Source organism: Saimiri boliviensis, chromosome 2, assembly GCF_048565385.1.
Source record: "Saimiri boliviensis isolate mSaiBol1 chromosome 2, mSaiBol1.pri, whole genome shotgun sequence".
NCBI classification, from domain to species: Eukaryota; Metazoa; Chordata; class Mammalia; order Primates; family Cebidae; genus Saimiri; species Saimiri boliviensis.
The window spans coordinates 66,956,822-66,970,376 of NC_133450.1; the positions used below are offsets into that span (position 1 = coordinate 66,956,822).

At 38.8% G+C, this 13,555-nt stretch overlaps 1 protein-coding gene across 10 annotated transcripts in view; it reads left to right on the forward strand.

Moving 5' to 3' along the window:
* Positions 1 to 13,555, forward strand: part of HERC1 (HECT and RLD domain containing E3 ubiquitin protein ligase family member 1) — a 234,792-nt gene that overhangs the window by 102,187 nt on the left and 119,050 nt on the right. For all 10 annotated transcript variants that reach the window (XM_074393495.1, XM_074393494.1, XM_074393501.1 and 7 more), the window contains 2 exons: positions 8,279 to 8,404; positions 10,292 to 10,513. In XM_074393495.1, the coding sequence (XP_074249596.1) occupies positions 8,279 to 8,404; positions 10,292 to 10,513 (348 nt within the window). The remainder of the gene's footprint in view (positions 1 to 8,278; positions 8,405 to 10,291; positions 10,514 to 13,555) is intronic.

Below are 13,555 nucleotides of genomic sequence, written 5' to 3' on the forward strand. Positions count from 1 at the left end.
CAAGGACACCAATTTAACAACGATCTACACAGAAAAAAGCATCTTCCTAAGAACCAAAAATCAGGTGAACACTTAATAGTGCCTGGTTTTAACTTCATATGACTGAAAGAGGCACTGAAGAGATAGAAAAAACAGTCCTGAATTGGCAATGCCACTCCTCCCCCTGCGGCAGTGGCAGTGTGTGCAGAGTGTCTCTGGGTGCTGTGGGAGGGAGAACACAGCAATTGTGAGGCATTGAACTCAATGCTATTTTGTTAGAGCAGAAAGGAAAACTGGACCAAACTCAGCTGACACCTGTCCACAGAGGGAACATTTAAACCAAACCTAGCCAGAGGGGAATTGCTAATCCCAATGGTCCAATTTTGAATTCCTTCAAGGCTTGCCACTGAGGCCTGTAGTGCTCTGTGCCTCCAAGTAAACTTGAAAGGCAGTCTAGGCCCAAAGGACTATAACTCTTAGGCAAGTGCTAATGCTGAGTTGATCCATCCCAGAGACAGTGGACAGAGGGATACATGACATACTGAGACTCCAGCTGCAGCATCCAAAGGAGTGCTGCCCGCCGCCCCCCCATGCCAGGCTACACAGCTCATGGCTCCAAAAGAGACACTTTTCTTCCACCTGAGAAGAGAGGGAAGAGTGGGCAGGACTTTGCCTTGCCTCTTAAATACCACCTTGGCCAAAGCAGGATAGGGCACCAGTCAGAGTCACAAGGCTCCCTGTTCTAGGCGCCAGCTCTCAGATGACATTTCTAGACATACCCTGGGCCAGAAGGGAACCCACTGCCTTTAAGAAAATGATTCAGTACTGGCAGCATTCATCACCTGCTAACTGAAGTGCCTGTGGGCCCTGAATAGCCAGCATTGATACCCAGGCATTACGTCAAGGGCCTTGGGTGAGCCTCTAAGACTTGCTGGCTTCAGATATCAGCACAGCCACGGAGGGATAGAGCACCAAATACACTCTTGGAATCCCTGATTTCAGGACTTGATTCTTAGTGGCATTTCTAGACCTGCTTTGGGCTATAGGAGAAACCACTCCCCTGAAGGGTGAGTCCCGGACCAGGCAGTATTCACCATAAGCTACCTTAATCCCTGGGGCCAGGCGCCTTGGGCTGTAGGAGAAACCACTCCCCTGAAGAGTGAGTCCGAAGCCAGGCAGTATTCACCATAAGCTGACTTAATCCCTGGGGCTGGGCGCCGTGGCTCACATCTGTAATGCCAGCACTTTGGGAGGCCGAGGTGTGGGGATCATGAGGTCAAGAGATCGAGACCATCCTGGCCAACATGGTGAAACCCCTTCTGTACTAAAGTACAAAAAAAATGAGCCAGGCTTAGTGGTGCGCGCATGCTACTTGGGAAGCTGAGGCGGAAGAATCACTTGAACTGGGAGGCAGAGGTTGCAGTGACCCAAGATTACACCATTGCACGCTAGCCTGGCTCCATCTCAAAAACAAAACAACAACAACAAAAAGAATCCCTGGGCCTTAAGGGAACTTTGGTGCTTGTCTGGCAATTCTCCTTGTGGCCTGAGGTGGTGTTAGCTATGGGGTGAGGCTCCCTAGCCTTGGAAAGGGGAGGCATGAGTGAAAAAGACTGTATCTTGTGGTTTGAGTGCCAGCTCAGCCATAGTACAGTAGAACACTGGGTAGACCTCTAAGATTTTTTATTATAGTCCCTGACTCCCAGACGGCACCTCTAGAGAGTTGGGGGAACCTCACTGCCCTGAAGGGAAGAACACAGGTCTGGCTGGCTTTGCCACTGGCTGATTTGTAGAACCACAGGGCCTTGAGTGAACACAGGCAATAGTCAGGGAGTGGTTACAGCAGGCCTTGAGTGAGACCCAGTGCTGTTCTGGCTTCAGGTCTGACCCAGTGCAGTCATAGTGATTGTGGCCACAGGGGTGCTTGTGTCACTCCACCCCTAGCTTTAGGTGGCTGAGAACAGAGAGAAAGAGAGAGATCTGTTTGGGAGAAAGTAAGGGAAGAGAACAAGAGACTGCCTGATAATCCAGAGAATTCTCCCAGATTTTGTCCAAGACCATCAAGGCGGTATCTCTATGCGGCTGCAAACACCACATGCTGCTAAAGCAGATACAGCTTAGATCACAACACCCAAGTCCTTTCAAGTATCTGGAAAGCCCAAGATATATCTGGAAAGCCCAAGAAGGATAGGTGCAGTTAGGCCCAGACAGTGAAGACTACAGTAAATACCTAACTCTTCAATGCCCAGACACTGGAGAATATCTGCTAGCATCCACACCATCCATGACCTAACCAAATGGACTAAATAAGGCACCAGTAACCAATCCTGGAGAAACAGAAATTGTGAACTTTCAGGCAGAGAATTCAAAATATCTGTGTTGAGGAAACTCAAAGAAATTCAAGATAGCACAGAGAAGGAATTCAGAATCTTATCAGATTAATTTAACAGATTAAAATAATTTGAAAGAATCAAGCAGAAATTCTGGAGCTGATGAATACAGTTGTCATATTGAAGAATGCCTCAGAGTCCTTTAATAACAGAATTGATGGCAGAAGAAAGAATTAGCAAGCTTGAAGACAGGCTATTTGAAAATACATAGTCAGAGGAGACAAAAGAAAAAGAATAAAAAAGGATGAAGCACACCTGCAGGATCTAGAAAATAGTCTCAAAATGGCAAGTCTAAGAGTTAATTGACCTTAAAGAAAAATCTCATGAAGGAAAGCCCAGGACCAAATGGCTTCCCTGGTGAATTCCACAAAATATTTAAGGAAGGATTAACACTAGTTCTTCACAAACTCTTCTAGAATATAGAAGAGAAGCTAATACTTGCCAGCTATATTCTTTGAGGCCAGTATTATCGTAATAGTGGACCAAGACATTGCAGGAAAAGAGAAACTATAGACCTGCTATTAAAGGGTTCTGATGCATTCTTCAATATCCATTATGAAGACAGATGTAAAAATTCTCAACAAACTACTAACAAACCAAATCCGGCAACTTACCTAAAAGGTTGTACACCATGACCAAATAGGTTGTATCCCATTTTCAAAATATGACTATCAGTCAATATAATATGCCATATTAATAGAAAAATCAACAAAAACCGTGTGATTATCTGGATGCTGAAAAAGTATCTGACAAAATTAAACATCCTTTCATGATAAAAACATTCAACAAACTAGGAATAGAAGGGAACTTCCTTAACCTGATAAAGGGCATCTATGAAAAATTTATAGTTAATATCATACTCAATAGAGAAAAACTGAAAACCTTCCCCCTAGGATCAGGAATAAAATAAGGACTTCTACCCTGCCATTTCTATTCTAGCTGGGGCAGTTACTTAAGATAATGAAATAAAAGTCATGTAGATTGAAAAGGAAGATGTAAAAGTATTTCTGTTCGCTGATGACATGATTTTGTGTTTAGAAAATCCTAAGGAACACATGCATACACACTCATACACAACTACTAGGGCTTGTAAACGAATTCAGCAAACTTTCAGGGTAAAAGATAAATGGATAAAAATTGTTTCTATACCCCAGCAATGCACAATAAAAAATATTAAGGAAACAAGTTTGCCTATAAAAGCATCAAAAAGAATAAAATACTTAGGAATACATTTAACAAAAGTGTAAGACTTGTACACGGAAACCATAAAACATCATTGAAAGAAATTAAAGAAGACCAAAATAAATGGAAACATACCTCATGTTTATGGATTGAAAGACTTAATATTGTGAAGATGTCAGTAATTTGCAAATTGGTTTGCAGATTCAGTGTAGTCACTGTCAAAATTCCTCCTGGCTTTGTTTGGCAGAAATTGATAAGCTGATTTTATAATCTTGGAAATTCAAGGATCCAGAGTAGCCAAAACAGTCTTAAAAAAGAAGAATGAAGTTAGAAGACTCACATTTTCCAACTTCAACACATACTACTTTATAGTTACAGTAATACAAATAGAGTGGCTTTGTCAGAAGGATAGATACACAGATCAATGGAATAGACTTAAGAGTCCAGAAATAAACTCATACATTTGTGGCTTACTGATTTTCTACAAGAGTGCCAAAACAATTTCATGAGAGAATAGTGTCTTCAACACATGGTATTCAGACAACCATATACCCACATACAAATGAATGAAGTTGCTTCCTTGCATCACATACAAGAAAATTAACTCAAAATAGATTAAAGACCTAAGTATAAGAGCTACAACTGTAAAACTCACAAAAGAAAACATAGGTGTACATCCTTATCGCCTTGGATCAGGCAACAGTTTCTTAGCTGTGACATCAAAAGCACAAACAAAGGAAAAATAAATTGGACGTCATCAAAATTAAAAACATTTGTGCTTCAAAACATACTATCAAGAAAATGAAAAGACAGCTCACAAAATGGGAGAGATATTTGTAAGTGATACATCTGTTGAGGTTCTATTTCTAGAATATATAAAGAATTCTTATAAGTCAACAATAAAAAAGACACCCCAGTTTTAAAAATGAATAAAGAAATTGAGTAGACATATCTCTAGAGAAGAGATACAGATAGCCAATAAACACATGAAAAAGTGTTCAACATCATTAATTCTTAGGGAGATACACATCAAAAACACATTGAGATACCACTTCACACCCAGTAAGGCAGACTAATAATAGCAAGTGTTGGAGGAGGTGGAGAAATTGGAATCTTCATGCATTGCATGAGAATGTAAAATGGTACAGCTGTGTTGGAAAACAGGCAGTTCTTTAAATAGTTAAAGTTACCATGTGAGCCAGCAGTTCCACAACTAGGTCTGTACTCAAGAGCATTGAAAACATATGTCCACACAAAAACTTGTATATGAATGTTCATAGCAGTATTATTTATAATAGTGAAAAGGTGTAAGCAACACAAATGTCTCTCAATTGATGAATGAATGAACAAAATTTGGTATATCCATACAATGTAATATTATTCAGGCATAAAAAGGAATGAAGTATTGATACATAACTACAACCTAACCGAACCATCTGAACATTATGCTAAGTGGCTGGGCACAGTGGCCTTCATATGTTACTGCATGAGGTTAATGATGTCCATATATCTTTTTACTGACAATATCAGTCTCAATCACATGGTTCAGGTGGTTTCTGCTGAGTTACTACATCCATCAGTAGCTTCTGAGAGAGGATTGATGGAAAATACATTAAATGAAAATATGCTCACACTTAAATAGTTTGACAGTTGAGTATCTTCATGAATGGTTTAGGCATAAATTTCTAAATTAGAAATCATTTTCCATAAGACTTGTGAAGTCATTGCTTCATTGTCTTCTAGTTTTCAGTGGTGTTACTTAGAAAATTAGTGTGCTTTTGATCCTTTGTATGGAAATCTGTTTTTTGCTCTAGATGCTATAGAGCAAGTTCTACTTGTCCTTTGTGTTCTTATATTTGTTTTTTTTTTTTTTTTTTTTTTTTTTTTTTGAGATGGAGTCTCAAACAAAAAGACTCAACAGAGTCTTGCTCTGTTGCCCAGGCCGGAGTGCAGTGGGGTGATCTCAGCTCACTGCAACCTCTGCCTTCTGGGTTCAAGCAGTTGTCTGCCTTGGCCTCCCAAGTAACTGGGATTACAGGCACCCACCACCATGCCTGGCTAATTTTTTTGTGTATTTAGTAGAGACAGAGTTTTACCATCTTGGCCAGGCTGGTCTTGAACTCCTGACCTTGTGATCCACCTGCCTCGGCCTCCCAAAGTACCGGGATTACAGGCGTGAGCCACCACTCCCGGCCTGTGTTCTTACATTTCAAAATGATATGAAGTGACGAGGGGAAGGACACAGCCTTCAATATTAAGAAATTATTTTGGCCAAGCATGGTGGCTCATACCTGTAATCCCACAATTTTGGAGGCCAAGGCCGATGGATCACTTGAGGCCAAGAGTTGAAAAGCAGCCTGGCCAGCATGTAAAACGCCTTCTCTACTGAAAAATACAAAAAGAAAATTATCTGGAAGTGTTTTGTTGATTTTTCTCTTTATTGTTTTCCGTGTTCTTTCTCTCTCTCTGGAATTCCTTATTATTGGCATACTTGACCTCCCGAACCAGTCCTGTTAATTTTCTTGTGTTTTCCATTTTATCCCCCTCTACTTTATAAGAAATTTAATTCTATATTCTAGCCCTTCTATTGAGATTTTCTATTTGTCATCTTTTTAATTTATAAGGGCTCTTTTCTTCATTTTTAAAGTGTTCCTTTTTTAGTAGCCTCCTGTTCTGTCTTACCCTATTTGAAGATACTAATTTTTGTTCTTGTGTGTTTCTCACTCTGTACTTTTTAAAAAATTAGACCATTTCTGTTAGTTTTAGTCTCTGTTATATTAAAGGCTTTCCCCAAATTTCTAATAACCTTTGGCTGCCCAGTCATTGTTAAGAGTGTGATGTTATGGCCAGGCGTGGTGGCTCATGCCTGTAATCCCAGAGGTGGGCAGATCACGTGAGGTCAGGAGTTAGCCTGGCCAACATGTTGAAACCCTGTCTCTACTAAAAATACAAAAATTAGCCAGGCCTTGTGGTGGGCACCTGTAATCCCAGCTATTTGGGAGGCTGAGGCAGGAGAATCACTTTAACCCCCGAGGCAGAGGTTGCCATGAGCTGAGATTGTGCCATCGCACTCCAGCCTGGGCAACACAAGTAAGACTCTTGTCTCCAAAAACAAAAAAAGAGTGTAATGCTAAAAGGCTGATTGATGCTGAAAGTCCTCTACACAGCGATGAGGTTTATCAAATTTATTGTAGGTTGATGTGGCTGGGCTTTTTTTTGAGGGAAGGTAATATTTTATGCCTGTCCCTTAAAGTCTTTTCTACTGGGCTAGTCAGATTCTTCAAAGGAAGGCTCATCTAAGCTACTGCCAGAAGGTATAAACCAGAGTGACGATCTTCTGGTGGGGAAAAGAGCTTGGAAGTCTCAATATTCAGAATGAACACTTTGTCTTGAAATCTCCCAATTTTAGTTTGATATTCCTACCTTCCACTTTGCTGGTTATCTTAATCAGTTTTCAACCAGTCCTCCTGTTTTAAGCTACTCCTTTGTTCCCTCTTGCAGGAGTACATGAGCCCCTAGGAATTCTACAGTATAAATCCAAGTGTTTTTTTGGTTTTTCTCATTATTGACTTAGGGTGTAGCCATGAGCCCCTAGGAATTCTACAGTATAAATCCAAGTGTTTTTTGATTTTTCTCATTATTGTCTTAGGGTGTAGCCATTTCAGGTCTTTTAAATTGGTTACCCTTTATCTGTTCCTTTCTATTTCCAAAATTTTGATGATGTTTTTTCCTTTATCGGTTTTGGAACGGGGGTCTTTTTGAATTATCCCATCTGCCACTGCTGGCCATTGTTTTAGATGGCTTTTGGAAATAGAATACATGCATTTAGTCCTTAATCCATAGTCACCTTTGTTGAATTTACACAGCTAAAAGTTGGTTTTACCTTTTATTTTAGCTTGATTTTAGTTTGAGTAAAGTAATCTGAGAAAGTCATTAAAGATTTGTCCTGTTCTTAACTTTGTTGGAGGACACATGCTTTTTGATGGAAGGGTTATTCTTGTACACTTGAATTTTTTAATCATTATAGTGATTGAAAGTATTATTAATAGAGCATTGATTTATAGAAAAATTGAGTATTAGAACTGACAAGAACTATGTAGTTTATCTAGTCCAGCACTGTTTTACTGATTAAGAAGCCATGACCCAGAGAAGTTGTGAGGCCTAAGATAATGCAGCTACTATTTCTTGTGCTATTCCTACTACCTGGACCTTTGTTGTAACCAAGTTCTACTAATTCTGCGATTCTTAAATGCCTAATCCTCAGGGAGATCTTCCATGAGTCCATAGGCTGTGTTAATTGCCATGTTTGTGTTCTCATGCAAGTTCCTGCATCCTTTGACTTTCCCTATGTTGACTCCTTTCACATATATACTTTCTTGCTCAGGGTCTTTCTTTTTCATTAGATGTAGCTCATGAAAGCAGAGATTTTGTCTGTCTTATTCTTTCTGTACCCAAATCACTTTGCACAGAGCTTTACCAGTATGAATGCTATAGAAACAATGCTAAATATTTGTTGGATGATGATTAGGTATTTTGTGGCAAATCCAAAATATGTATTCATAGTCTTCTGAAAGACATCTGAAGGAGGACTTGCATGCTTTCTTTTTTATCATGCCAACTTTTTTAGACTTACATGATCCTAATAGTCAGTGAGTTCACTTTAAATGTGGTTTTATTAAAAATGTAAGAACCAGGCCAATCAATACACTTTTCTCTTTTGATATTAGGTGGTAATTGAAACTCTGTCAGTGGGAGCAACCATGCTCTTACCTCCTTTACGAGAACGGATGGAATTACTTCATTCCCTTTTACCTCAAGGACCTGATAGATGGGAAAGCTTATCTAAAGGACAGGTAGGCCTTTGCGTGCTAATGTAAGTAAAGCAGTAGTATCATAAAAATTTAGACTGAAAAGGCAATAAAAGTAATCAATTGCCATGTGTGCATGGAGCATAAGTACTTGATGGGTCTAGTAAATCCTGGTTATTTAATATTTTATGCTGGAAGAGTTTCCAGATGTCTAACAATGTTAGGTGAAACAAGTGATAATTCATTAAGTTATTTGGGGCTAATTATTAAAATAAGGACTGATTTTTTCCAGTGTTTCTTATGGTAGTAAGCCAGTCACTGGCTTATTTGTAGTATGCTGAGTTGAAATCAAGTGCATTTGCTTCTCTTGGCTCCATGCTGAGATCTTGGTCTGAAATTGTCTGTATAAAGAATAAGAGATGACTGTTAGGAAAAAGTATTTGATGATATGAGTATGCTTATTCTTTCCATTGTTATCTTATTTACCTTAAAATAAGTATGTTTTGCCCAAACAAGTAGAAGTTAACAGTTTCAGAGATATAGATTTGAGGGAAAAATTTGGTACTTATTTGTAGTATAATATCTACTGATACTTTTCTTTCTTTTTTGATCGTTTTTAGAGACAGGAGTCTTGCTCTGTCATTCAGGCTGGAGTAGGGTGGTGCAATCATAGCTCACTATATCCTTGAACTCCTAAGCTCAAGGGATCCTATTGCCTTGGCCTCTGGAGTAGCTCAAATTGTAGGCACCTGCCACCACACTTGGCTCTTTTTAAAATTATTTTTGTAGCGATGGATCTTGCTGTATTTCCCAGGCTGGTCTTGAACTTCTAGCCTCAGGTGATCCTCCTGCTTTGGCCTCCCAAAGTGCTTGGATTATGGACGTGAGAACACTGTGCCTGGCCCACAAGTGGATTTTTTTTTTTTTTTTTTTTTTTTTTTGAGACAGGGTTTCACTCTGTCTCCCAGGCTCGAGTGTAGTGGCGCAATTATGACTCACTGTAGCCTCAACCTCCTGGGCTCAAGCTATTCTCCCACCTCAGCCTTCTGAGTAGATGAAACTACAGGTGTGCATCACCATGCTTAGCTAATTTTCTTATGTTTTATAGATGGGGTTTCACTATGTTGCTCAGGCTGGTCGTGAATTCCTGGTCTTAAGCAATCCACCTGCCTTGGCCTCCCAAAGTGCTGTGGTTGCAGGCATGAGCCCCTGTGCCCAGCCTATGGATGATTTTTAATGAGTATTTTGTATTAGTTTAGATTTCAAGTGATTTTTTTTTTTTTTTTGGAGACAGAGTCTCATTCTGTTGCCCAGGCTGGAGTGCAATGGCGCGATCTCGGCTCACTGCAACCTCCACCTCCCAGGTTCAAGCAGTTCTCCTGCCTCAGCCTCCCAAGTAGCTGGGACTACCAGTGCCCGCCTGCACACTAATTTTTGTATTTTTAGTAGAGATGGGGTTTCACCATATTGGCCAGGCTGGTCTCGAACTACTGACCTTGTGATCTGCTGTCCTCGGCCTCCCAAAGTGCTGGGATTACAGGTGTGAGCCACCACACCAAGCCTCAAGTTGTTTATTTTAAACATTAGAATAAGTTGTCATTGGTAATGTCACACTGTAATGTGTAATATAATTTGTCTATTGGCATTTCTTACTCCTCTCTACTTACAGTACTAAAATCATTATGCATAGTATGCCGTGTTAGCTTAGAGGTTTAATGAAGGCTAAAATTAAAACTTGTAAGTTGCATTTTCCTAAATGGGATTAATTGGGTAGTTTTTGTAATTACATACTTCCTGAAGATGATTGTTTATTAAGCTATTAAGTGGATTAGTTAGCATCATTAGTTAGTATAGTTTTTTTCTGGGATCCTTTTGTTTTCTCTTCTAGTGCATATTATGCTAGTTACTTGTTCCTATTTTATTGTTATTTAGAGAATGCAGCTGGATATCATACTGACAAGTTTGCAGGATCATACCCATGTAGCCTCCCTACTTGGCTATAGTTCACCTTCTGATGCTACTGACCTCTCTTCTGTGTGTAATGGCTACGGAAATCTGTCAGATCCACCTTATGGCACTCAGAGCTGCCATCCAGACACTCACCTGGCTGAAATTTTGATGAAGACCCTCCTAAGAAATTTAGGATTTTATACAGTAAGTTGTGTTTTCATTGTAGTAAGAAAAGAAGAAAGGGATAGGGATCTCTTTAGTCGAGGTATTTCGACATTCAAACACCTATGATGGAAATAAAACTCTAGACCCCTCTCCCCCAAGGGGAAAAACATGTCAGGTTTTCGGAAATATTGTGGGGACCAAATAACATGTATTTGAGAATTTCAGAGGGATTTATTTTAGAATTTTACTGGATTTTTCTATGTATTTCTGTATATTGTAGAATAATAAACAGTAAAATAGGCAAGAACATTTTTGAGAGAATAATAATGAACAAGGGATTAATGTTGCCAGACATAATCTTATCATGAAACAATGCACTTGATACTGAAAGAGAATAGGTCGGTCAGTAGGACAGAGGACAGTGGATCCTATAGCTTTCCCTGTATTAGGATGCCGTTAATTCTAAATGTCTAGTGTTTCTTAAATTCATCTTTTTTTCCTTCCGTTTATTTGAGTTCTAAGCCAGATCATTATGATTCAGTGCTAGTAGTGTTATAACTGTTGTCACTGTTGCTGGTCTCTTCTCAGCATCTTACTGCTGGAATAACTTTGTATTAAATAACTTCTTTATGTTAAAGAATACAACTTCTTTGTATTAAAACCCCTTCAGGCCAGGCGCAGTGGCTCATGACCTTAATCCCAGCACTTTGGGAGGCTGAGGCAGTGGATCACCTGAGGTCAGGAGTCTGAGACCATTCTGGCCAATATGGTTAAACCCTGTCTCAACAAAATTGCAAAAATTAGCTAGGTACCTGTAATCCCAGCTACTTGGGAGACTGAGGTGAGAGAATTGCTTGAACCTGGGAGGCAGAGTCTGCAGTAAGCTGAGATTGTGCCACTGCACTCTAGACCGGGTGACAGAGCGAGACCCTCTCTCAGAAACGAAAGAAAAAAAACTCTTCAGTCTCTTGATCATTGGCTCATGCACCATTCTTACCTGAGCTCGTCCTTTTCCAGAATTGTACATTGTACACCTATTTCCTGTTGTATTTCTCTACAAATCTATGATGTAAGGCTTGACTATTCTAGGAAACCTTGCCCAAATAACCCCATCTAGCTGGAGATGTGTATAGCTACACATCTCTGTACTCATCAGCACTTACAGGATCAGAGTGTACTGTGCAACTTAACTTTGAATTGTTTGTGTATCAATTCATATTGTTTCCTATGGCTCTTCAGGGCCTGGTCTGTGTGCTCTTTTTCTTCCAATACAAGTCTTAGTGTTCTGTCCCATCCACATTAAGAGACTGTTCACTAAGTCAGAGTGAAAATTCTCCTACAAAATTCTTTTCTTTCAGGTTTAAGAATGTAAATTTAATCTGATGTTAAGGGGTAATGGCTGCAGATGGATAACAATAATGTGTATATAGCCATTTGCTGATGACTGAAATATTTTCCCAAAGTTATAAGGAATGTTAGAACAAAATTGTAAGGAATATTAGGGGCTGAAGCAGATGTATATATTATATGGAAATGGAAATACTAACTGCTTTTGAGTTGAAGTAATAAATTATTATCTCTTTCTGATGTGATTTAAGTTAAAGTTGTTCTAAGATTTTAAAATAATGATACTAATTAACAACTTAACAGCAAGGGCCCTATAGTGTTCTCATATTCTCTCTTGTATATTGTACACATAGACAAATTTTCTGCCTAAAGATATTCAGCACATGATTATTTATAGGAAAAAAAGTTGAAAATAACAGAAAGATCTAAAAATAGAGGAATGATTAAGTAATTTATGGTATATGTGTTTAATGGAATATTATATTACTTATATTTTATATACACATGGTTTATGAAAATGTGTAAAACATTGATTCCATTATAAAAGAGGAGACTAATAATAGAATATGCAGAACAATATTAGGAAAAATATTTTAAAAAGACTAAATCAGGAAAGAAATACACCAAAAAATACTATAGTAGTAGTAATTTTCTTTGAGTGGTTGTTTAAATGCTTTAAACTTTTTAAAATAGAGTTTTGATATTTTCTAAATATACTAAGCATTTCTTTTAAAAAAAAATGTTTTAACTTGAAATAATTTAAAACTTACAGATGAGTTATAGGAATCCTTCAAAGAAGTCCCCTGCACTCTTCAACCAAATTTGTTCTCTCTTTCTAAATCATTAGAGAGTAAATTGCAGCCTTTAAGTATTTAAGCATATATCAAGTATATATATATTTAAAACCAGGACATTTTCTCACATAACAACAGAATAGTTATTGAATTCAGAAAATTAAACATCGATACAGAACTGTTACTTAATATATAGTCTACATTTACATTTCTACAGTTGCCCCAATAATGTTCTTTATAGCAGTTTCTGGCCCCAGCCCTTCCCCTCAGGATCTGATCCAGGATCATACACTGTATCTAGTTATCGTATCTCTTTTTTTATTTTTATTTTATTAGAGACATGCTTTCTCTTACCCAGGCTGGAGTGTAGTGGCACCATCATAGCTCACTGCAGCTTTGAACTCCTGGGCTCAAGTGGTCCTCTCACCTCAGTCTCCCATGTAGCTGGGGCTAGAGGTGTGCACCACCATGCCCAGCTAATTAAAAAAATAAAATTGTAACAACAACAACAAAAAATTGTAGAGATGAAGTTTTGCTGTGTTGCCCATGCTGATCTTGAACTCCTGGCCTCAAGCAGTCTTCCTACCTCAGCCTCCCAAAGTGTTGGGATTACAGGTGTGAGCTATCACACCCAGCTACTTCTTTTTTTTTTTTTTTTTTTTTTTAATGAAAAAGCCAAATAGAAGTTACTTGATGAATTTTACCCTCTAATAGCTAGTATTACAAGGATTATAGCAAATATTTAAAAATTGTTAATGGGAGAAAGGCAATAATTCTTTTTTGTTTGTTTGTTTTTGAGACTTAGTTTTGCTCTTATTGCCCGGGCTGGCGTGCAGTGGTGCGATTTCAGCTCACTGCAGCCTCCACTTTCTGGGTTCAAGCGATTCTCCTGTCTCAGCCTCCCCAGTAGTTGGGATTACAGGTGCCTGCCACCATACCC